Genomic DNA, 23,581 nt, shown 5'->3' with positions numbered 1-23,581 from the left:
TGCACTTTTTTTAAAAGTACAAAAAGTGTTAGTAGAACACCACCTAAGTGTGAGGGGCTTAATGACATATTTTACCATTTAATTGTGCTCGCGATGCACTTTGAAATTTCAAAAGTTGCACATTTCACCCATTTCTGGTATTCTTTTGCTTTATATTCTTTTTTTTGATCCGCTTTGGCTTTATATTCTTGAGAACTTATTTTGGCTATTATTCTGGTTCATTGAGACATATTTATTTCGCTCAAAGTTTCCCAGATAAAATACGTTCGACACCTAGAAAATGAAGGGAGATGTTATTTACTTGATAAATACATCAGAATAACTTCTTTATGGAACTTTACATAAACTCTCTGTTTACGAAGGGCCAATCACGCGCGTCCAAAGTGTTTTTGGACGGTTCGAATTGAAAACCAACTTTGAGTCAAAATTTAAAAGCAATCTCAACCATTGATTGCACAAATGGACGGGCGAAATTGTGCAAAGCCGTGAAGAACTTATTCACGCCACTTTCAGGAATAATTTTCTCTCTAAATACATATGCTAGCTTCTTCGGTTACTCTAACATACATTTAAGTGGATTGGTACGTCAATTCATGTCAAGAATTGAAGGTCGTTGTAGAAATCTTGGCGCCCTTATCTATTTCAAGGGGATCTTTGTATTGAGGATTCCACTAGGAACAAGAAGAGAGTGGCCTAGCCTTCGTAAATTATTTGTTTCTGATCCACTGCGAGACTTGGCATAATGGCATTGGAAGTTTGTGTCGTTGAACTTTCTTACATAGTACTTGCCTAGTTTCCTGTAAGTCTCAAAATCCTGTAAATAATCTCCCATCAATTGGAAAATGAATATTCCACAACATTGTGTGTCGTTCTCCAGGATTTTTCGAGCGGAAAGATCATTCCAATTCTATTAAAACGAAAAAAAATTAACTCGCTCAAGTAGCGAGGACAAGCCCCTTTTCCTCCTGAGGGCGGGTTCTTACGCGTTACTCACCCGTTTGCCACTAGAAAACACCACTCCCCGTCCGACTCTCATGTGTCAAGCATGCCGCCACCAGCGTTCTACACATCTATCAAGAAGTGGGGATGAATAATTCACAGAGCAAATATGGTGGAATGGACCCACGCAATCAAGCATGTATGATATACCTCTTGCCATTCCAACTGTTTCAGAAATACGAAAAACAACCTACACAATTAAGAACTGACAAAGTCCCTGAAAAATAAATGGGATTTAATGGACAACTATGAAACTTCAAAATTTACCCAAAAAAGGGAGGGGGGGAAACTACTATGAAACTGCAAAATATTGTGTTTCCTTTGTTGGTTTCCGTATAATTTAACGAACATAAAGCCGTGCGCATCGTAGAGAAGGCAGCTTGCAATCCCTCGACCCATACCGAGGAATTGTGAAAAATGAAAATTCCAACTTCAGTTTCTACCACCTCTTGAAGACCTTAAAAGCCATCAAAACATAATAGCTGATAGCTCCAGAATAGAAAATTTCCCCCTTGCCAAACACCCCACCCGAATGTGGTCCACAGTTCTGAAATCAAAGAACAGAAGGAAAATATGGATCATCAACTGTCCAACGAACTCCTAGTTGAGCACAATTTACGGTGCTCATAAGATCGTACTCACGAATGTGAATTGCCAGTTAACTTCAAAGATATAATTCCGAATTTCAAAACTCAGATAATGGAACATAAGGATACTTCAATTCATGGCAAACAAGTAAGCCCAAAATAATTACGGTTACAAATATGAATTAATTCTTGGGAATGCTATACTCAACTGTTACTAGGTACCTTGTACCAACAACTTGCAGTGGCGGAGCCAAGAATTTTGCCTAGTGGGGACAATTTTTTACCTCTAACCAAATAAAATACCTTTTTCTCGTTCAGCAAGTCAAAAAACTAAACAGAAGTGCAAATATATTTTGCAAGAGGAGGAAAGTTCGATGGCTGTGAGATTAGAGACAAGAGAGATGAATTTGCTGGAGGGAGATTTTGAGACAAAAAAGTTAGTGAGGTAGATGAGAAATTAGGGCAGTACAAATTGGGGATTTAATGGTGGAATGAATATCAATAGGAGGGTGGAATTTCTAAATCTAAATCCATAAGAGAAATTTGCATTTACTCTCATATATCAAGGGGCAACTTTAGAAAGCTCCGAAAATGCTGTGGCTCAAGTGTTTTTCCCAAAAGTAAGCGGGCCAATTGCCCCAACTCGCCCCTTAATACTTCCGTCCTGGATTACTTAGATGTGGGCTTTCCAAATGACATGCTTGTAGTGAGGACTGAGGAAGCTAAACAAAATTTCTAGCCATGTATGAGATCTTAATGTTACTCTAAGAGGTGTACCAAAACCAAAAATGTTGCTCTAAGAGAATTGCTCCTTCCCAAACGCATTGTTTCATTAGCATGCTTTCTAAATCCCTCGGTACACCATGTAATATCAGACATACAAGTCAGCACACAACACATTCAACTGCATGCCTTTAAGGAAAAAGTGGGGAACCTGCAACTGCTACTAATAAATCTTTTTCTTTTGCTCTCGTACAAGAACTCAAATCTACCAGACTACTTCAATTAGTGTCCTTCAAGAATCTAACAGAACTTCAAAGAAGTTCTACATTGAGGATTACAATGTGTGAAACAGTTTCTAAGTTCAAAAGACAAACAAAGCTTCCAGAACTATTTTGGGAAGCACAAGAGAAAAATCTGAGGTCAGTTTGAAGACTGTAACAAAAAGGCATGTATAAAAATACCATAATGTTTGGACAATGTTCCCCTTGAACTCTGGATGAAGAAGGGATCGAGCTATATTGCTACTGTTATCGGAAACTCGGGTGTACCTTGATGAGTTCACAATTGACACAATCACATAGCCGGTGAGCTTTTGCTTGCACTAGTATCAACACTAAAATAAATAGCAGTGACTTAGGAGATCACTACATCTTTCTGCCTAACTTGGGTGTGGTGCTTATGAGTTCAAATGTGGAGGTTCCTTACACACATAATAACCAATAAAAAAGGAATGGCACATAATATAAAGCTAATTTAGTAGTATATCATTATCATCCCTTTTAGAAAGTTCCCAACTAAACTTCTTTTGTTTGTTTTTTTCACAAGTACTTGAATGAAACTAATAATAATGGAGGAAATTCAGAGAATGAATGAAGCTATTGGGGAATGTGTATCTTCCAAGCGAGAGAGCAACTTTAAAAAGTACTTACTATTTCCTATGTGCATGCCACTTTTCTATGCTTCCATACCAACTCCATTGGAAGCATAGAGCTGCAATACGTGTGATCCCAGCAGCAATCACCTCAACAAACGCCATCCACAATGATCTCTGAGGGGATAGACCAGCAGTTGCAACGGCCAGTAGGATTCCCTCAAAGTTGCATGGCACAAAAAAACTACCAGACTTGATTCCATCCAAAGCTTTCTTAGCAACTTCATCGGCTTTCATGGCACCCGAGGAAGCAGCTATGATACTAGTCAACTGTGGTCTTTTCTTCTCCTCTGCAATAATTGGAATCTTTTAAAGAGGAGGCAAAAGTTGTACACATAAAAGACATCAATACGACAAAACTTCTGCAACTTAATTCAATGAAGGCGAGATATAATGCAACATTGTCCATGCAGAAATTACTAATGTGATTGAGACTATCCCCATGTTCCATCAACTAAGGATATTGAAAAAAGAAATCTTTTCATAGATTCTTTGATCTTCTATGTATACTAAACGACTGCCATACCAGAATTTGATTAACTAAACCTCAGAATATCAGAAAATGCACAATGTCTTAGCACATACAATCTGAACAGTATAGAAGGCAGATATACTGCAGAGACTTCGCAAGCATTGTCTCTCTTTTCAGTCTTAGACTTGGCCATCAAATGGACAATTAGTGACCATCAAAATGTTTGAGTGAATCAAGAACCAAAATTTTAAATAAAATGTTTAAACAGAGGAGCAGGATCTGTATACTTGTAAACAATATATTAGAGGTTTGTGTTGCATCGCAACCTAACAACAAATTACATTTGCAAAATCTATGCTGCTACTAATAAAACAGGATCAAATCCCAAACCTTCTGCCAAACCAGGGGTTTCAGTGTCTGGGGGAAATATTAGGGAGACGTGAATATTATCTGCAATAACTTCCTGTTGCAATGATTCTGCCATGCCCCTGAGGCCAAATTTACTAGCTGAATAAGCAGTGTAGCCATATATGCCAACCTGTAAATGAAACCAATTTTAAATAATGAGATAAACGGTACAAGTAAAGAGTTATATTCGTGTAACAATTGATACCCCGCAATGTCCAACGTAATGCTTAAAAGTATCTAACATGCTGGTTACTTGGTACCAACATTACTAGAACAATAGGAAGGATATATTCATGTTTCAACAACATTCCAAACTAAAAGACAGGAAAAGCAATAAAGCTATTAAGGAGGAGGAGCCTGAAAGCATGTTTCAAAACCTTCCAAAACTATTGAAGACCGGGAAAGCAATAAAGCTAGTAAAAAATGACCCTACTGATGGTAGAGCAGTTTGTAAGCCTCCCTTGCGAGTGGGACTTACTTGCATCTATGTCAAGAGGAGTACAAACTTTCCAAGTCAATACCTATAACATAAACACGACAACAGGAGCAGCAAAACTCGACCAATAGCTGAAAAGAATAAAAGGCAAAAGCTACTAGTAAGGCCCTGTTCTTGCTAAATTATTGTTTTAGTATTTCAGTTTGTCCTTTCTGAATTTTTATTAGATTCGCCATCGATTATTTTTATTTTTGCCTCAACAAGGGTAGTCTAAATTTTCTTATAAAAAGCCTCATGAAAAAAGAAAAAAGATTGAAACAACCATCTTTTTTGTCCTTAGTGCTAAAACTTTATGACGAAAAATAAAACAAAAGATCACTCAGAAGTGTAGATGATAACAACTGTAATTAAGAAAAAATAAATAGGCATAAGTGTTGCAAGTGTTGCCCAATCAAGAAGTTAATGTTGCATATATTTGAAGCCTACCCTCCAAATAATAAAGCACTCAAAATCAATCTCCAAGTCCTCATCAAATAACTACAGTTAAACCAAACAGATCCTAACAGTAAAACAAAAGAATGCATCAGTCCTTTCCCCGGCCGGCCTGCAACGAAAGAACTTAAACTCATCAGGCCAGACAAGATGAACGGTTCATACTATAATAATAAACCCACGATGGGGCGTGGAGACAGAAAGAATTTAAACTCGTTTTTGAAACATGCTTTTAGGCTCGCGATCCCGTTTTTACTCACAGACACGTACTTTATAAACGCATGGTGGGGCCCACAATAAGTATTTTATAAACGCATGGTGGAGACACAATGAGGGTGTCGGAAAAACCATCGTTTACCTTGCCGGCAAAAAGAATTTAAACTCGTTTTCGAAAACATGCTTTTAGGCTTGCACTCCCGCTTTTACTCACGACCGCATGTTTTATGACTCAGCAAGCTACCAAATCTTTACATTGGAGCTATCCTCATTGCAGAACAATGTCAAATCTATTGATCTAAAATTCATAAACATCCAGATCCCAACAGTAAATAAAAAGAATGCATCCCAGTATAAAAGACAATGCATCCCAGTCTGAGTCTTTTATACCTGGCCGGCCTGCGACGACATAAACGCAATCGAACCCGGTCCACGCTCCCTCCGGTTCTTCTTCATCCCATCCAGAGCCGCCTTGACCAAATGAAACGTTCCGATCAAATTCACGTCGATCATAAACTTCACCTCCTCCATCTCCTGCTTCTCCAGCTCCGACGGCACGAAGACCCCCTGGTTGCACACCAGCACGTCGATCGGCCCGGCCTCCTCGACCGCAGCCTTGACGGCCTCGAAGTCGCGCGCGTCGGCGCTGAAGACGGCGACGTCGATGCCGGTGGCGAGGCGGATCGCGCGCTGGGCCTCCTCGAGCTTGTCGCGTCCGCGGGCGAGGATGGAGACTCGGGCTCCCTGGGAGGCGGCCTGGTGGGCCATGGCGAGGCCGATGCCACTCGATCCGCCGGTGATGAAGACGTGGCGGTCCTTGATGAGGATCTTGACGGGGCGGGGGCGGAGGATGAGGTGGAGGAGGAGGAGGAGGAGAGAGGGGGGAAAGAGGAGGAGGAGGAGGAGAGAGAGGAGGGAGAGAGTTGCCATTGGTGAGAGAGAGAGTGAGCTTCGATTCAGGTCTCTGAGACGACGACAACCGTTAGCACACACTCCGCATGTGCACATGGAAATGCATGTAAAAATATTTGGGCAGCTGAGTGCGGGTGGATAGTTTTTTTTTTTTTTTTGCGGGTGGATAGTTTTTTTTTTTTTTTTTTGAAATTGGGGTGGGTGATTGAGTTTTAGTAATTTTACTATTTTGTCCTAACAAATTAATCATGTTAAAGTAAAATCGGATGTAAAATTTGGGTTTTGATTAGGATAAAAGTGAAAATCACTTATATGACACAATTTCAAAAACAGGTCACAGTAACACCAAAAGTTCATCCTATGTTTATGATCGATATGAAAAATACGGTCTTTTAGTGTCATTTTATAGAAAAAAATTATATTTTTTAAAATTTTCTCTTCAAAGCAAATAATGTGATGCAAAAATTATGACAAGAAGCTAAAAAAATGTAACTGAAAAGTATATATTCTTTAACAAAAATTCACCTAAAGCGAATTTCACTTTTCTATAAGCGAATTTCACTTTTTGATAGAAAAAGGAGTTTGACGAAGTTTTCATGGAGAACAAAACACTGGCATCTTAAGTAAAATGGAAAATTCTTGAACACTATTGTTTTCTATAATTTATTCTCGATTACGTGACGCATTGGAAGATATTTAATATTATCTTTCGTGTAAGCTCTATTTTCTTTGCATTTTTACCAATTTGCCCCTTCCTCGAGCTTGTTGGAGGTTGCGAGCGAGGTCGGAAACGCGATCGCCATGCGATACGGCCTAATGGGCCGTCATTGATTGGGATCTTGATTTTGCCAGGGAGAAAGATGAGTATGGGGAACGCCAAGTTTGCGTCCGTCATATTAGTGAATGAGAGTATCATTCAGAGTCTCTGAAAACAACAAACGTAAACTATACGAGTTTGACTTTTTGAGCCAATGAGTTTGATCTTGTGCTTTGGTTTGGAGTTTTCACGAAGGACAAAACGCCGGCGTTGTAAAAGATGCGACCTCCGCGGCTCCGCCCAATCTCCTGTGAGTAAGCCCATCTAATACTTGGGCTTGGGCTTTACATAAGCTTGTAATGCTTAGGACCAACCCGAGAATTTTATGAGGCTTTTTGGGATTGTTGGGCTTGCGATGCTTAGGCCCAAACCAAGAGTTTTCGCAGATGGTTGGGCTTTTTCTCCTTGACCTAAACAGCCTCTCGGCAATGGGGCTTTCCAGACTGCACTGAGCTATCCAGGAGCCCACCTCCAGTCCTGCTTGAATTTATTCGAGTAGTATACTTTTTAAGGCTCAGTATGTCACGAAAAGTCACTTTGATTAGATGATTTTGAGCTAGAGGTGAGAATTCCGGACACGATTCTGGTTTCACGACTCGAACTCAACACGGAATTATTGGGTTTGTGTTGACTGTTCTTTGACACAAATACGGATGCGACACTACTCGACAACACGAAATTAAATTACACGAATGTATAGTGGACTCACGTAACTCGAAAAATGCACGGATAACTGTTGAACTTTTCGTGTCTACCTTTTAATCTGAAATGACATGACTCAAAGGCAACATGTCCCGATGCGGAGAACATCTTTTGAAAGAACTTGTGCATGCCACTTCTTTCGAAAGAACATGCTTCTTTTTTTTTCATCTTTTGGACATGCGGAGTCCATGGGTGAGTTTTGTCATACTGAGGATTACATCCGCAAGATTTATGTAGAAAAAAATGGAACAATCCTACGACATTACACAACAAGACCTGAACAGAGCGCGGATGTCAGCAAAGGAAGCCCGACGTTATGGAATTATTGATCGTATTATGATGGTGAATAATATTTTCCTACTAAAAGAATTTCAAATGAAGAGGCAGCAGTTTCAACCCGAGAAAGACACGATTTTAAACAAGTCAAATTAGTCTCAATATAGGTTTAAGTTAGCAAATACAAAATGACAAAACTCAAACACGACACGCATGATATCCACCCATATTTTAAACACTTGATCCAATTACATTTATCTTGAAAAAATGGAAGGTAATGATTTCCTTAAAACCATCAACTCCATCTTACACGCCAGTCGTTTTATGCTTTTAGGGAACTACCACTTGACCTGTAACAAGTTATCAATTGCATTTGGTCGCTGGACTGTTTGTCCGATCGTTAAATTTTGAAGATCCTAAATTAGTCGAGGTGTTGTTTGTTCGGTCGTTAACTTTTGAAGATCTCGAATTAGTTGAGGTGTGCGCACAAACTGACCCAGACAACTTTTGTACATGTGATGGAAAGGGATGGAGCTTTATCTGTCTTTTGTTTCTGTAAAGCTCAATTGGCGCACCAATTAATTCCTTTATTCTTTTGAGACTCGGTCTTTGCTGTTTCCTACTGTCACTTCCAACTTTCTGAAAGCAGTCTCTCCTCTGGCTCCAAGTGGGGAGCTGTGATTCTGATATCAACAAAGTGGGGAACTCAGTCACATGCTCTTTGTTTCCTTCTCCTTATCTACTTTCTTACATAGAAAATCTAAGCAAGTACAGTAGTATTCCATAGTGCTAGTAGTATTATCTACTCTCTCTCTTTGGCTTTTTGTACTTCAATTCAAAAGCTCGATTACCTATTAGGCCTATTATAGTAACTTTTCGGAACATGTCGCACTCGATCGATCACCTCTAAAACTTGTATATGAGTCCTATCGAAATGCCTCCTTGGTCGAAAGGTCCTTGCTAGTAAATCTTAATCTTGATGTTTTTACATAGTATCAGAGCTAAATTTGGGTCGAAAGGTCCTTGCTAGTAAGTCTTAATCTTGATGTTTTTACATAGTATCAGAGCTAAATTTGTGAAGAATTTGGCAAGACTTTGTATGTAAAAAATTTGGGCAAGATATCCTGAATTGTTAGTGAGTGATTCCTCCTTGTTTGTGCTAAAAAAAAGAACTTTATTTGATCGCGTGATATGAGGGAAATGGATCTATTATTTACTTCTTCACATGTGAGTCCATCGTAACAGACTAACCGGCGGGAAGGAGTATTAGGCCGGGTTTGTTCAATTGACAGTGATGCACATTGCTAGTAGTATTAATACCCGCAATTGGCCAGCTTATACACGACGTTGCTATGTCCTTTAATTGGGCACCCTCCTAATGGACGGTCAAATTGATCTCTCAGATTACTCGGTTTCTGGATGAAATCCAGAATTAAAATGAAAAAAAAACTCAATGTATATAAGCCTAAAGAGTGTCCGCGGTTAGACCACTTGGAAAGTAGTAATCTGGCAAAACGCTACCAGACAACACGGTTATAAAAGTCGTTTTAAGCATTCGGTCACCGGTCAAAGAGATGTGATGTTATTGGACCGAGCTCCCGTTTAGTCTAGTCCAGTTTTGGCATTTTTGGGCCTTTCATGAGTTCATAACAATAATTCGAATAGTTCACATTTTAAAGTTCATTGAGAATATCGGTCACGTCAAAAATTACGTTGATCGTATATTGTTTGATGGGATTTTTAAATGCATTAAGCTTATGATAAATGAGTTAAATGGGTTACAATCCAGTGTTGCACATATTTTTTTACAAGATTAATTTATTTCGAAATTATATCAAACGTTATCCGATCAACGTGATTTTTTCGACGCGGCTAATGTTCTCGGCAACGTTTAAATAATAAACGGTTGCGATCATTGTTGTAGGCCCAGAAAAAACCCACAAATGGTCAAAACTTGACCAAACTAAATGGTACCAAGACTGGACGGGAGCTCGGTCCGATGTTACTGGCCATTAATTACTGCAATTGCCACCAGACTTTATAGAATCCAATACATGAACAGAGCATCTTTCTTCAATCCTTTTTCTTTTAGGCTGGCTTGCAAAATACTAAAGCCAGCATATGTGATCTGTTTTTTCTTTATTCTTGAGATAGTGCAAAACAATGAGTAATTTTGTCCTCCAAATTTGACTTCTACAAGTCAAAGATGAAGGGACACTGCAATGACACTATTTGACACGGTGGATACAAAGGCATAATTCCTCCTGTTTAGCAGGGTGCTTTAGGAGATTCTGATACTAATTTCTATATTCTCTCGTTGTAGGTCATGTTTTGTTATCACGAGGTTAATGCGGTAATTGACTTGTAAGCCAAGCACAAGTCACAAGACATTTATATCACAAGTTTATTTCCTCAACAAAATAACCAATCACATACATTATTAGGATTAGATGAACGGTAGACAAGCTTATCTTAAGCAAGACATTAACAATCCTTCAATGATTTATTACAAGGAGGCATAAGCCTCTTGGCGAAACCCCATAACAAATGGCCTTTCCAAAAACACAGTGGTAGTCACCTTACAACCAGGAAACTCAATAAAGTCTTTGACTTGGAGTTTGATTTTCATCTACATGCTATCAATTCCTATATCAAGCCGTTTAAGACAGAACGCCCACACTTTATCGGATCCTGGTAATTGAACGGCGAGATTGGTGCCCGAATTAGTCACCAAGATATAAATGAAAAACAAATGGCCTTTCTCCAAATCTTTACCTCACAACACTACTTGTAAAGACACAAGGTAGCCAGTAGAAATTATTAAGCTAGCTATTTATACAATTTTCTCACATCTACTCAACACTTCTTGGGGTTAAAAGAATTATTAGATGCAGGAGTTGGAAGCCCTGCTGCTCTTGAGTAGCTATTTTCAGCAGAGTGCCTGTACTGGAGCTTTGAATTGTTCAGTTTTCCTTGTCTGCTATTTTTCCTTCTGGGATGGGATTGTTGGGGGATGAACACACCAGTTCCTTTGCTTTGATCTCTTCTGCAATTATTTTGCTGAATATTGTGGGAATATGTTGCCTGTGTAGGTGGAAATTGGACTGCTCTAGAGAATACCTAAAAAGGAAACAGATTTTATTTTAGCTGGCAGCCACAACAAAACACAAATTCTAACAGTTTCTGCCAAAAATCGAACCAGACCAAACCAATTGCCTCTAGAAACCAAACCGAATCACCGGTTTGGTCCAATTTCGGTTCGATTTCGCCCCTAGTTTCTAGTGTCATTTCTATTCTTATTTTCAACTTGAATTTATAAAAAAAAGAAGGGAAAACTTTGTCAGAAAACTGTTCCTGACAAAGTAAAATGGTCTAAAATTTCTTGGAGGCATCTCAACCCAATTCAAAAAAAGATGAAAATAGTCACCCCATTATATTAACCAAGTTCGAGTGATTTAGATGAGCGGTGTGGGAGATGTTTAGAACTCCCCTCACATGTTGCCGTTAGCACAGATCAGGAGGAGAGGGAATTGAATCAGGCAAAGACTTTTCTCATGTGAGATGACACCATCAAAGGCCTAGTTCCATTACTGTTTGAGCTTTTCAAGAAACTTACGGCCTAAAACTAATTGACAATAGGCAAAGTAACTGATAAATTCTAGTATTAATCAAATCTGAGTGAGTTAAAGTAGCGATGCGGAACAAAATCTAACTACGGAAAACGAGAAACAATACCAGAATGATCAGACCTTTTTTTCTAGTTAAACTGAGAAAAGGGGAGGAGGTGGTGAAGAACCTGGAGAGAAGCTGAAGGACAGTGGGCATTTGTGTCTTCATCATCATCCATGATTAGAAGGGAAATCTGCCTGTTCAAGTCTGCAAAAAACACATCATCTTCCATTTCCATGCCTACTTCCATCTATCTCTCCTTTGCTTAGTTAGTGTAGTGACTAGAACAGGACCAAAGAGGAAAGAGAAAAGAGTTTCCTTTGCTTTCTAAATCTTTCCTTTTCCCCCCCTCTTGAGTTGGATGGGCTAAGTGTGTTGGTAATAAATAGGGAAAGGAAAGGGATGGGAGAGTTAAATAGTTATATAATTTGAAGTTCAAATCCTATGTAGCCAAAGCCTTTGTACCCCTATTCCGGTTCGTTTTTCAGCCATTGACTTAAAATGCACCAACGGCTAAGGATGCACCGAGACAAGGGTTACAAACGATCAAACACGGAATCAATCCTTTATATATGTGGATCAGGTACACCTTTTTTATCTTTCAAAATTCTTACATGATCCAACGACCAAAAATACTGTACTGGTACATGGGTACACGAGAATTTGGATACAGAGGATCTGAGGGATGGATTTGGAGGTGGTATTGCATGTGGGGGTGGTGGGACATAAAGGGCAGTTGGCCAATCTGTCTGATAAGCCCCACAAGAATAGTGGATATATTGTGTCTGTCTTTGGATAAACCCCACAAGATGAGGAGCAACCCACACCCAGATATCTGATCCAATAGATGGCCTTATATATTCCTGTATCATAAATACTTGGTTGTGAATGTGCTACTCTCTCTCTCTCTCTCTCTCTCTCTCTCTCTCAGGGACAGGTAATGCTTGACACTCAGTTGACACATAGGTGCATGAGCATGGATGGGTGTAGTAGGGTCACAAAAGTACTGCACGATCTTTGAGATACTGTGGAAGCTTAAATGATTAGTTTAATATCAGACGAGTCGATGTCAAACTAGTTAACTTTTGAACACGGAGTAGTTTAGTTTTTGAATAATATATGCTTATCGATCTGAAATTCTGAATAGTATGTTATTCAAACTTAATTGACATGACAACTTAATTAAAAAAGTTTTAAGTAGTATTTTAGTTTTGATTGTTTATGTAGCGAGCCAATTTTAAACACTGGCGAGAATTCTGATATTGTATGGCATAATTTTGTTTATTTGGTTTGTATCCATGATCTAATGCAAAACTATATAATCTTGATCTTGTGCATGCAGTATCATTATATCATAGCTAAGCAATTTTGTCCAAAACCAATCAAGGAAGTTTATGACACATTGCCATGCCAAAGTTTTAGTTCTTTTCCCATGAGTCCGAGTACCAACGCTAATACCAGAAATTTGGGGTCTATTTGGAACTTACATAAAAGAAAGTAAAAAAAAAAAAAAAAGGAAAAGAAAGTATGAGGAAAATGCACTATGCTTAAAACTTTGTTTCCCATTTTCTTCTCACTTTCTTTCCAAACCAATTAAGGGGTGGGAAGTCGGAGATTGACGATAGTGACAATCCTTGAACGTGATCACAGGGACTTTAGACATGCGGCAGCTCCCATGAGAAACCATATCACCTATAGATACCTACCGCTCCACTGAGGGCTAAGGGTTCACAAACGGGCTAGCAGGGTCGCAAGGCACGAGGAAGCGTCGTATGCACGCCCTGAACTTGCAACTCAATAAACTCAAATCACGTGGGAGTGAGCTGTTTACGGGTCCGCATCGCGAAATGGGGAGTTGGGGTGTGCCTAAGAACATTGAATGATTTTCTCATGAGATGGGGAGGGAGAGGCCTAGGAAATGAGGGACTAGAATTGAATGAAAAGTGGGCACTGTATTGGGTCCATTAGCCATACATACATTTAAACTGATGGGTCATGCTTCTAACATACACTTGTTGAATTGACTTGTTCATTACAGAATCCATAGCTGAGCTTCATTTACTTTGCTCTTCTTTGTGAAGCAAGTAGTCATGAATTATGGGTGTCAATAGGGCCACACACCACACTGTTTGCTGGCTGGCCAATGAACCCCACAAGCATGCAGTAGTGTTTGTACCTAAGCCAGATAATTCGCATGCGCGAGCGCGAGCGTGCAAGCGCGCGAAAATTGAGAGCGGAAGCACGGAACATTTCGAAGGATTATGTGACTAAGGTTTGTACTACGGATTCCAGGAGAGATTTATAGGCAAATAAATATATGAGAAGAATAAGAAGATGATGAAGTGAATAAGCTAAGCTAAATTGCTTTTTTCATATTTCTGGTTACTTCCTCTCTTCCAACTTCCAAGGGTCTGTTTAATAACGTACCCAGTTAAAAAACAAGAATTAAGTTTTCAAATTTTTGTTGAAAAAGGAAAAAGGAAACAAAAATTCGTATCTGGTGCACAGGTTTTCAAAAGCTTGTTTGGTAACACACCCTTGGTTAATGGATTTTCTTGCTCTCTTTTCACTTCCCATGCTAAGATGTCGATTCCCCCTGCCGGACATAGTTCGACGCCCGAACTTGAACTTGGGGCTATGATCAAACAACAATGTGGATTCTCGGTGTTAAGACTTTATCACATATCACTCACCTAAGTCACCCAAGCTTGGTTAATATAATTTAAAGGCTATTCTACCTAATGCCAATTAATTTTAGGTTGGAACCCTCCAAGAAATCTAACACCCAGAATGAAACTTTTCCATTGAGTTATTGCAGCCTTGCCAAATGAGAGAAAGAAAGAGAGTTCCTGGATTATCAACTCCAAAGTCCAATCCTTGCTTCATGTTTCAGCCTTACAACATAAGAGTACCATACCTACCTTCATATTCCAGGGAGAGCTCCACATGAACTGAGCCGTTAGTGGGACAATATACGGCTCGGTAAGGCTCGCGAATACATAACACTCGAATATGTATGTATTGTATAACTGGTACATGTAACTTTTATGGGTACTATAAACTTATATATGTACATGTTTTCATAGTTGTACATTTGTATGAACTTGTTTTTGTATATAACCTGTATTGTATTTTTGGCTCATCAAGGCTCGAATATGTATATATTGTATAACTTTTACAGGTACTACAAACTTATATATGTACATGTTTTCTTAGTCGTACATATTTCTATGAACTTGTTTTTGTATATAAAAAACCCTATTTGCAACTTTAGACCTGCATTAGAGCTTAAATACCTTAAAATTTCAGAAAACCTATGAGTACCGACCATGGGGGAGGGAAAACGTACCGACGGCCGCCAGCGGGCCGTCTCCGGCCACCGGACGGCCGATCCGAGCCGTCCAAAAATTCTAAAAAAAAAAATCGATGGGGCCTACGCGGGAATCAATGGCATCCGAGGTGTGTAGGGTGCTTGATCCGAGCACCCATTTTTCGTGTATATATGTATATACGTGTATATACACGAAAAATGGGTGCCCGGATCAAGCACCCTACACACCTCGGATGCCGTTGATTCCCGCGTGAAGCCCATCGGTTTTTTTTAAAAAAAATTTTGGACGGTTCGGATCGGCCGTCCGGTGGCCGGAGACGGCCCGCCGGCGGCCGTCGGTACATTTTCCCTCCCCCATGGTCGGTACATATAGCAATACTCTTAAAATTTTGGCTCATCAAGGCTCATGAACAAGTTCAAGTTCGAATCAAACCTAAGCAAACTCGACTTGAGCTCAGCTTGTTAAACTTTCATTGAGTTCGAGCTCAACTTTGCCAAAAACCTTAACAAACGAATCACAACATACAAGAACTCGACTCGATTCGGCTCGTTTGCGGCCCTAATTCCAGGTTAATGTTGTTTCTCATATGCAATTTGAGCACAAGAAAATGTAGAACATCTAAATCCCCATCATCTAGTTCTAAACTTCAAGCCTTTTGATCAACACAAATTTCCAACTAAAATTGTATAGGAATTCCATGAAGTAAAGTCTCTAATGCTTCATTTAACTTTGGTGACCAATTCACAGCTTTCCAAGTGCTCTTTCCAAATTACACCACCAGAAAAGTATTACAAAGAAGGCATCCAAACTACCTCGCCAAATCCTGCATCTCTATGCTGTCGAATATATAGGGGGGAGGAAAGAAGGAAACGAAAAAACCCTCCATGGAGTAAAAATGGGATCAGCACAGAAACTACGCACCACCAGCCGTGTCCATATCGGCAACCCCATCAACGCCCTTGAAAACAAGGCGTAGTTTCATCGACAATGATGTCTTCTTGTCACTCTTGCTCGTGGTGCCGGTCACATGGACAATGTCTTTTGGAGTCTTATCCATCAGCACAAAAAGAGTAAGATCGAGGTTGGATCTTGTCATCTCTTCGAGAACTGGAGGTGCCTGCATGTACAGATTCTTCCCACGATGCGTAACACTTGCTCTGGATAGGAGTAGCTTAGGGTGCTCTTCAAGTAGACCAATGAACTGGTGTAAAGTAAAGTAAATCAATAGGAGCATAAATATAAGACAAACAGGAAGTACAAGCAGAATGCTAAAAATCAGAGTCTACGCAGTCCACAAGTACACAACTATCCATCCGTTTCGAAAGAACAAGGAGTCAGAGAGTGCAAATCCAAATAAGACGCAGCACATTGTTTTGGGGGTATTGGGGTAATATGGCGTGCTACCATGTTAAGAGCGTTAGACGAATGCACATTATGATATCGAAAGAGCTGCACTCACTGCTGATAAAGATTAACATTCTCCTCTCACTTTAAAATCAATAGGTTTGATCCACACAATGCCAAGTTAACGTGCATAGAAGTTGCACAGAACCATTCCCATGCCTAATCATCTAACAGGGCATACTTTTAAAGTGAAGAGAAAACTCGATTCATGAACAAAAGCCACACTATTGCCTATGGAAATCTCGCTATTCCCACTGCGGTGGTACTTTGCATTGATGTATGCGAACCTAAAAATTGATCTGCCAGAGAGAATTATTATCAGATTTGCTCAAAGTAAACTGAGTATGCCATTTAATCAAATGTGTTAGAACTATTAGCCTGTTTAGAATAAGTTTCGAAGCTATTTCATAGTTGGATAAATTCCAATGGCTGAACAAATAGTATTGAGCTCTATTTGTATGAATCGATGGAGTTCTTTTCTTCGGCCCACATAAGGGGCTTCTAACGTAGTTGGATGGTTCTTACTTCTGCTGAAAATCAACACAGCTAAAATTTTGCAGTCATTAAACAGTAAACGCGCACAACATATGTTAGGGTGCTAGTCGGATTCCTCAAAGTAAGTTTTAATCACCTAGGAGGAAGGGTGAAAGAAGAAATGCCAATGAGGAATTCATGAGCTTGTATCTAGCTTAAGTAACCATTTTCAACTTTCTTTCTTTGGGGAGGAACTATATTACTGAATATACATGAATTAACTTAACCAAGAGATTCTTATTGTTCTCTTCCCATTAGAATGACTGTTTCTTCCACCTAACTCAAGCTATTTTGTTGCTGATAAAAACAAAACAAAAAACAAAAACTCAAGCTATTTTGTCACAAGTACGACAAAAAGCAGCTGTCTCAAAAGTCAGAAAACTAGGAGAAATTTTGTTGTGAGGATGTCCAACCACAGAGAAGCCATTACTTTCACAATAGCATGATAGACTACAAGTATCAACAACAGAGCACAGATCTTGCTCAATCATCCAATCTTCCAATGTTTTGACTTTAGTTTGGTCAGCCTAAAGGAGTTGCCAAGAAGTTGTATATAAATGATTCAATAGGTTGCTAGTTTGGGTCATTTTTCAGCTACCTTAAAATTTTCCAGTTATTTCTGTCACTTCTGAGGGTCAGCAACCCAGTCACACATGAAGAGAACTTCTTAGAATTAATGGATTAGTCCGCTTGCCAAGTTAATTCAACCCAGGTATCATCCTAACAACTGAACGAAAGAAGAGATCAAAAAGATTACTGCAACTGAACAAATTCTTGGTCAGGTCTTAATTGTAAACCTAAACCATCCACGAACAATTCACATCCTAGTCTTAATTAGTTGTTTTGGGAAAATGCATCCTACGCAAAAGTCCTAACTAATTCACAAAAACCAACCTGGAAAGAACATATGATTCATGAAAGATAACTAGGGCCAGGAGGAGGAATTAAAACCTTTCGTAAAGTAACTGAAGTCTCTAGCTCAATGAGAACACCAGGACCACATACAAGGCAGTCTTTGTCCTTCACAAACTCGGTCACTTTAGTGTGGAGTCCTTCAACACCATTATATCTGCAAAACATTCAAATGGGTAACCACATCAATACAAATAATTGATGCAAGAAAATTACGCAGGAGATAGCACAATAAGAGATTCAACTACGGAAATTCTTAGGGAATCAGCTTAGGAAACTCTTAACCTTTGTTACTACTAATGACATCATAGAATATTGAATTCAAATAAGCATAACATTTAAAGTTCATGCTATGTAAAAGACTCAGGACTCACGTCAAATAGTTGGACAATGTTTTGCTGCATCCAGAGACAATCTTCAAGGTTTCGAGGGCGCATGCAGCTGAAATAATTGCATTGGTGGAAGCTATAGCAGGTATAATATTTTTTACAACACCCTGCAAACAAAAGATAAATGTCTGATCCTGTTATCGTGGAGAAGAAAATACTGAGGAGGTTATGATATCAAAGAGCTGAAGCCACTGTAACATTCATGCAGAAACACTTTCTTTCGCAAACGGTTATGAACAGGACAACATAATATAAACAAATTTATGTCATGACCTCTAGAAAAAAAGAGCAGAATTAAAGTCGACTTCGGACAATGATATTGCCGCCGATGGAGATAATGATAAGATCTACAGATAAAATGACAGATATTAACACCCAACAGATACAAAGTGGGTCTGATTGCAGGCTTTCAGCTTAAACTTATGTTGAAGTTGATTACTCACAAGCATAAGTGAAAAAAAGAAAAAAAAAAGAGAGAGGCACCAACACAAAATCAACATTTTCAGTTTGTTGAAGTTATTTTGGCCAGAAATCCGAAATGATAATCTGTGCCAAAAGGGCTAAGAGAATTTAGTTTAAAACCAGAAATACTTTGCAGTTCTTGATGACTACCATAAATGGACAACAGAACCTATCTGCATAGCTATCAAACAATCAATTGAAAGGAAAAACTTTTCAGAAAAGAGAAAACACTGAGTATGTTCACCTGAGTTAGAGAATATGTAACTCCTGGAATGCCGAATAGCTCCGCTCTCTTGACAGCCTGCGGGATATGGGTAGCATAAGTAGAGAAGAAAAAGAAAGCAAAAAAGAAATAAAAGAACAAATGGAACTTTTATTAACTTCTGAATAAACCCACTGCATATGTTCAGGTTCATCTGGATCAAAAGTTTTCCCACTATGAACCTGTAGAAAAAAAGTGAAACATCGTGATGACAAAATTGTCCACAAAGCACCATTTCAGAAGCGAAAGGGAAAAAATTGAAACTCTGGCTACCTCATCCCATTTTATTAGATGGGCATACTCAATGCAGTGAGCAGCAGTTCTAGGAGTTTCTGCAAGAGTGCACAATGGGAACTTCACTTGAGGTGGGAAAAGCCAAATGGTACACTCAAAGCATGGGGTGAGCCCAGGAACAATAACCCTAGCATGGCCCTTGAAGCCTTCAGTTCCACCATCTACCATGGGCTTGACTGTTTCTTCTCGTGGGTTGTCATCAGAATCATACTCTAAGTTTCAACAAACCCATAGGAGAAATAAAATAAGCTACAACTGAATCAGTCAAACACTAAAAATTTTGACACCCTCACATGTTATACACACTAAGGAGTGAGACATGAACTAAAGTTGCATTAATTAAAAAGAATGGTGAAGAAATTCAATCATTGTGTAAAAAATCAATTCAAATGTAGAACATAAGTTAAATTCAAAAGGTATGTCAAGATAAAAGTCCAGATATGCTGGTAGTCAAAGCCGATGCCTATGACATTCCACGATAGTTGCTCTCATGCCAAAAACTGAATCGAGGAATCTGTTGTGACTAAAACAGCAATGCAAGCTTCAAGAAACCTCCAGTCACATGCATACATTGCCCTAAAGCTTGCCCTGTTGCCATAAGTCCACAATGTATGCCTTAAAAGTTAAAACAAATATTATTATTAACTACAAACATACATGGTTTGCACTTTTTTTTTCATTTTTTCCCCAATCAGATATAGCAACCTTCAAAATTCAATTGTGTAATAGCTAATCAACATTTTTGTCAAACCAACAGATGCTTATAAGTATAAAAGAGAATTTTCCATAAATATAATTCTCATATTGTAATGGTAAACAAATGGCAGAAACACACCGTGCAATGACTAAGTTTTACTCTTAAACTTTTGCTAATTTTTAGATATGGGTGTGTGTTTTTGTTTCCCTGCCAGAAAGATATCAAATACTCCGTAACAGTTTGACATGGCATCAGGCATTAAAGTTATTGGAGCATGATAATCAACGGAGGAGGCTGGGGCTAATCTATTGGAGCAACATTGACTGGAAAAAGAAATATCCACACCAAACAAGGCCCAAATGAGGGAGGAATTTGCAACTGGGCAACCACAGCAAACAAGTAAAGACCCGAAATGAGGGAGGAAATTGAGACTCAAAAGTCTACTGAAATCAAACCATGTCGTGTATCAAAAAATATATATAAATAACTGTTCATAGAAATATTTTTAGACCTCCCCATTAGAAGATAAGCATAACACACCTAAAAACCCACAGGCCACAGAATTTATGTAGCTCCGAGCCTCGATAGAATCAAGCCCAAGTACAATAATGTTGAAATCATTGTAAAAGTCAAGTTCTTTGTCCTCAATACGGCAAAAATGTGGTACAATATTGACACCAGCAACTCTTTCCATGACACGCTTTGCTGCCACCTCAGCCTTAGGCTTTCCAACATCTTGAAGCCTACAATGGCAAGATCATAAATAAGAGACTGTTTCTTAAAAGATGCTAATTACATAATGAAAATAATTCATCTTGATAGAAAAGTAAGAATGTTTGATCCCTTGCACTTAGTATTCTTAAATTTAATTGTATCCACAACAGCAATGTCATGTGAGGTAAAACCCTGTACCATGCTATAGACATGTCAGGTTGATTACTTGGTGATCAGCATCTTCCAAGCATTCAAGGGGGGAGAAAAAGAGAAGGCCAATTATTGATCAAACAGAAGCCAGAATGCTGCCGACCATCCCAAAATGTCATCGCAATGGAAATTCTGATATGAGATCAATTCAACAAGACATTGTCTCAAACATATGCCGATGCCTGTAACCTTGCATTACAAGTTAACTAACCAGATGTGTTTACCCACTCCACATGTTCATTGATGGCAATAATTGCCGCAACTTCTCTAAAGGTCGAACGCTGATTCCTGAATACTGTTGCTTTGGGCTATGCCGTCACGGCTCTAAAATGCACATGACTGAGAAGAGAAATGACCTACCAAGCAGAACGAGACGGTCGAATAGTTCTCTTCCAACCCGCCCTCCCCCTCTTCCATCCCCAATCACAAAGGGAAACAAACGATCAAGACAAAACGGCCTTGTGTGTCATACGATGGAACACTTAGATCAGCATAGCACTTTGCTCTCACTTCCAGGACTCAAGAAGTGACTTCCACCATGTGCATGGCCCACATCTCAAAAGGCAGGTCTCACTCTGATATGGATCATAAGGTCCCAATTCCAAAACCATACTGATTTGTCCACTTTGGCAAGATCCATACGGCTCACTTACATAGCCTACCTAGTCGATATGGCCTGGGTGCTATAGTTTAACTTAGCATTACATCTATTTCTTCCTTTTTCCAAACAAACCGCACACGTGGAAAAGAAATAGATGTAATGCATCCTCCAGAGTGCTAGCAATCACAAGGTCAATTCCCCTTAACAGCTCCGTACATACACCAATGACCAATTCCAGCATTCCAAGTGTATGCCAAATGGATTAAACAACATGCCCTAAGGATCAATTGCAACATACTGGCCCCAGCCATCAAAAGAACATAATTTACGATTTCTTCTGAGCTCTTATGCAGACAAAACCTGTTGGAAACAGGAAATCATTTTGTGTCATGCCCCAAATTATCTCTACGCACCTCCAATCGCGAGGAATGTCTTTCTCAAGAAAGCCTAATTCTCTGCACCACATAATGTGTGGCATATTATCTACCTCAAATCTTTCAATCTTACTTGCAGAAGGACCAGAACCCTCACCAATGCTATGCTTAAGTCAATAAGCATCAGATTTGACATAGGACATGGTTGCATTGCTTTTACCTTTCTGGCCCAAAAGGATACAATTAGATTTAGCACAAATATCTAGAGGCGGAGTACGGAGGGAAGACCTGGCACAGCTGTAAAGCTGCCCCATTGAGGCCTGAAGGGCACGGGTTTGACTCTCAGAAACAACCTCTTTGCTTGCTAACGTAAGGCTGTGTATTTCAACAATTCCCCAGACCCCGCATTTGCAGAAGCTTTGTGCACTGGGTATGCCCTTTTGTTCAGGTAAAGGCGGGGTACACTACCACAGGAACCATAACCCCAGGCATATAAATCACTAGATTCTTTTGTTTTCTCAATTTATTAAGTTAATTTGGGTCCCTCATTATCCCTAATACTTCATCAACTTTACTATCAGACACACAGCCTTATAAGAGCCACGCAAAACTAATAATTTGCCAATCTGACCGCCACAGAGATAACTTTCAATCTATTCGAACAACTTAGTTTTGAGAAATAGGTCCATCCCTGTGGTTAAACAAATCTTCAACCTTTTCACCACAAACATACCCATTCCACGCTGATTACTTCATGGGCATTCAATAAAATCCAACACTTTATATACACAATCATAAACCAATTATTAAATGTGGGTTGGCAAATAAAATTAAACATGTTCCATCATCTTCAGGGGGGCGCATTACTAGTTAGAAGTTAGAACTACTAACAAGGCATCTGATCAACAAGAAAACATAGCCCCAAGGGTTAGTCCGGTTGGTTGGTGTGGGTTTGCTCCCACACTTGACCAGGGTTCGATTCATGGGGTCAAGCCGCAAGAAAGTAGTTTCTTGTGAATTCCCTCCCGGCATGGATGCGCCTTTGACCAGAAGGGAGAGGGGATTAGTCGGGATGTGCGTAAGCTGGCCCGGACGGGACAACCCCTGACCGTCAAACCAAAAAGAGAAAAAGGAACAAGAAAACATGACTATGGGTATATACAGTATGTCCGTAAGTAAATTAGATATACAGAAACTACCACGGAATCACCAATCAGTAGAAATCAAATAGGACCTGAAGAGAAACTGGCGATTGAGATTGGAGACCTCGATTCGGTCCATATCTATGACTTCTAGGTTCCGAAACCCCGATAAGGCCAAATCCTTCAATAGCTCACAGCCCAAACCTCCCGCTCCAACCACCAAAATCTTCACATATTCTTGAATGTCGTCCCTCAACTACGCAAAAAACCAAAAAATAAAAAATCAGCGCGAAAAGACGCCTTGTAAGTGTTTGTCAATATGCTAGAGATTGAGAAGTATCAGAGAGAGAGAGAGAGAGAGAGAGAGAGAGAGAGAGAGAGAGGGAGAGGGAGGGAGTACTTCGGTGCCTGGGTCGAAGGTGGGGCCGACGAGATGACCGGGCCTGAGGAGGAGCTTGTCGAGGTCTCTCGATCTGCTAACGTGCACCGTCGAGTGTGCCATTGAAAGACTCACTTGTTCGAACGCAAGCTGCAGCCAAGTAGCTTACCCTGTAAGCTGGAGGTGTTTATGTCAAAACCTGCGCACTCCTCCTCGGGGTTTTTGTTTGGGCGTC

The 23,581-nt window shown here is 39.6% G+C and overlaps 3 protein-coding genes across 3 annotated transcripts; all 3 read right to left on the bottom strand.

The window, feature by feature from the left end:
* Window positions 1–1,107: 1,107 nt before the first annotated feature.
* On the bottom strand, window positions 1,108–6,247 carry LOC131321621 (3-dehydrosphinganine reductase TSC10A). The gene is made up of 4 exons (XM_058352506.1): window positions 5,655–6,247; window positions 4,103–4,250; window positions 3,239–3,530; window positions 1,108–1,546 (listed from the first exon to the last, which is right to left on the bottom strand). Coding segments are annotated over exons 1-4 (981 nt in total). The 5' UTR covers window positions 6,195–6,247; the 3' UTR covers window positions 1,108–1,545.
* A 4,208-nt stretch (window positions 6,248–10,455) lies between these two features.
* On the bottom strand, window positions 10,456–12,022 carry LOC131321620 (uncharacterized). The gene is made up of 2 exons (XM_058352505.1): window positions 11,768–12,022; window positions 10,456–11,091 (listed from the first exon to the last, which is right to left on the bottom strand). Exons 1-2 carry the CDS (start codon window positions 11,888–11,890, stop codon window positions 10,828–10,830), a joined length of 387 nt encoding a protein of 128 aa, XP_058208488.1. The 5' UTR covers window positions 11,891–12,022; the 3' UTR covers window positions 10,456–10,827.
* Window positions 12,023–15,670: 3,648 nt separating this feature from the next.
* Window positions 15,671–23,581, bottom strand: LOC131321619 (NEDD8-activating enzyme E1 catalytic subunit). The gene is made up of 9 exons (XM_058352504.1): window positions 23,368–23,581; window positions 23,060–23,223; window positions 20,467–20,669; window positions 19,209–19,441; window positions 19,055–19,117; window positions 18,918–18,974; window positions 18,197–18,318; window positions 17,862–17,979; window positions 15,671–16,173 (listed from the first exon to the last, which is right to left on the bottom strand). The coding sequence occupies exons 1-9, from the start codon at window positions 23,467–23,469 to the stop codon at window positions 15,886–15,888; spliced, it is 1,350 nt and encodes a 449-aa protein (XP_058208487.1). The 5' UTR covers window positions 23,470–23,581; the 3' UTR covers window positions 15,671–15,885.

The sequence above is a fragment of the Rhododendron vialii genome, chromosome 4a, assembly GCF_030253575.1.
Source record: "Rhododendron vialii isolate Sample 1 chromosome 4a, ASM3025357v1".
Classification (NCBI taxonomy): domain Eukaryota; kingdom Viridiplantae; phylum Streptophyta; class Magnoliopsida; order Ericales; family Ericaceae; genus Rhododendron; species Rhododendron vialii.
Note: the sequence above shows the minus strand (reverse complement) of the source record. Positions and strands in the feature narration are given on the sequence as shown.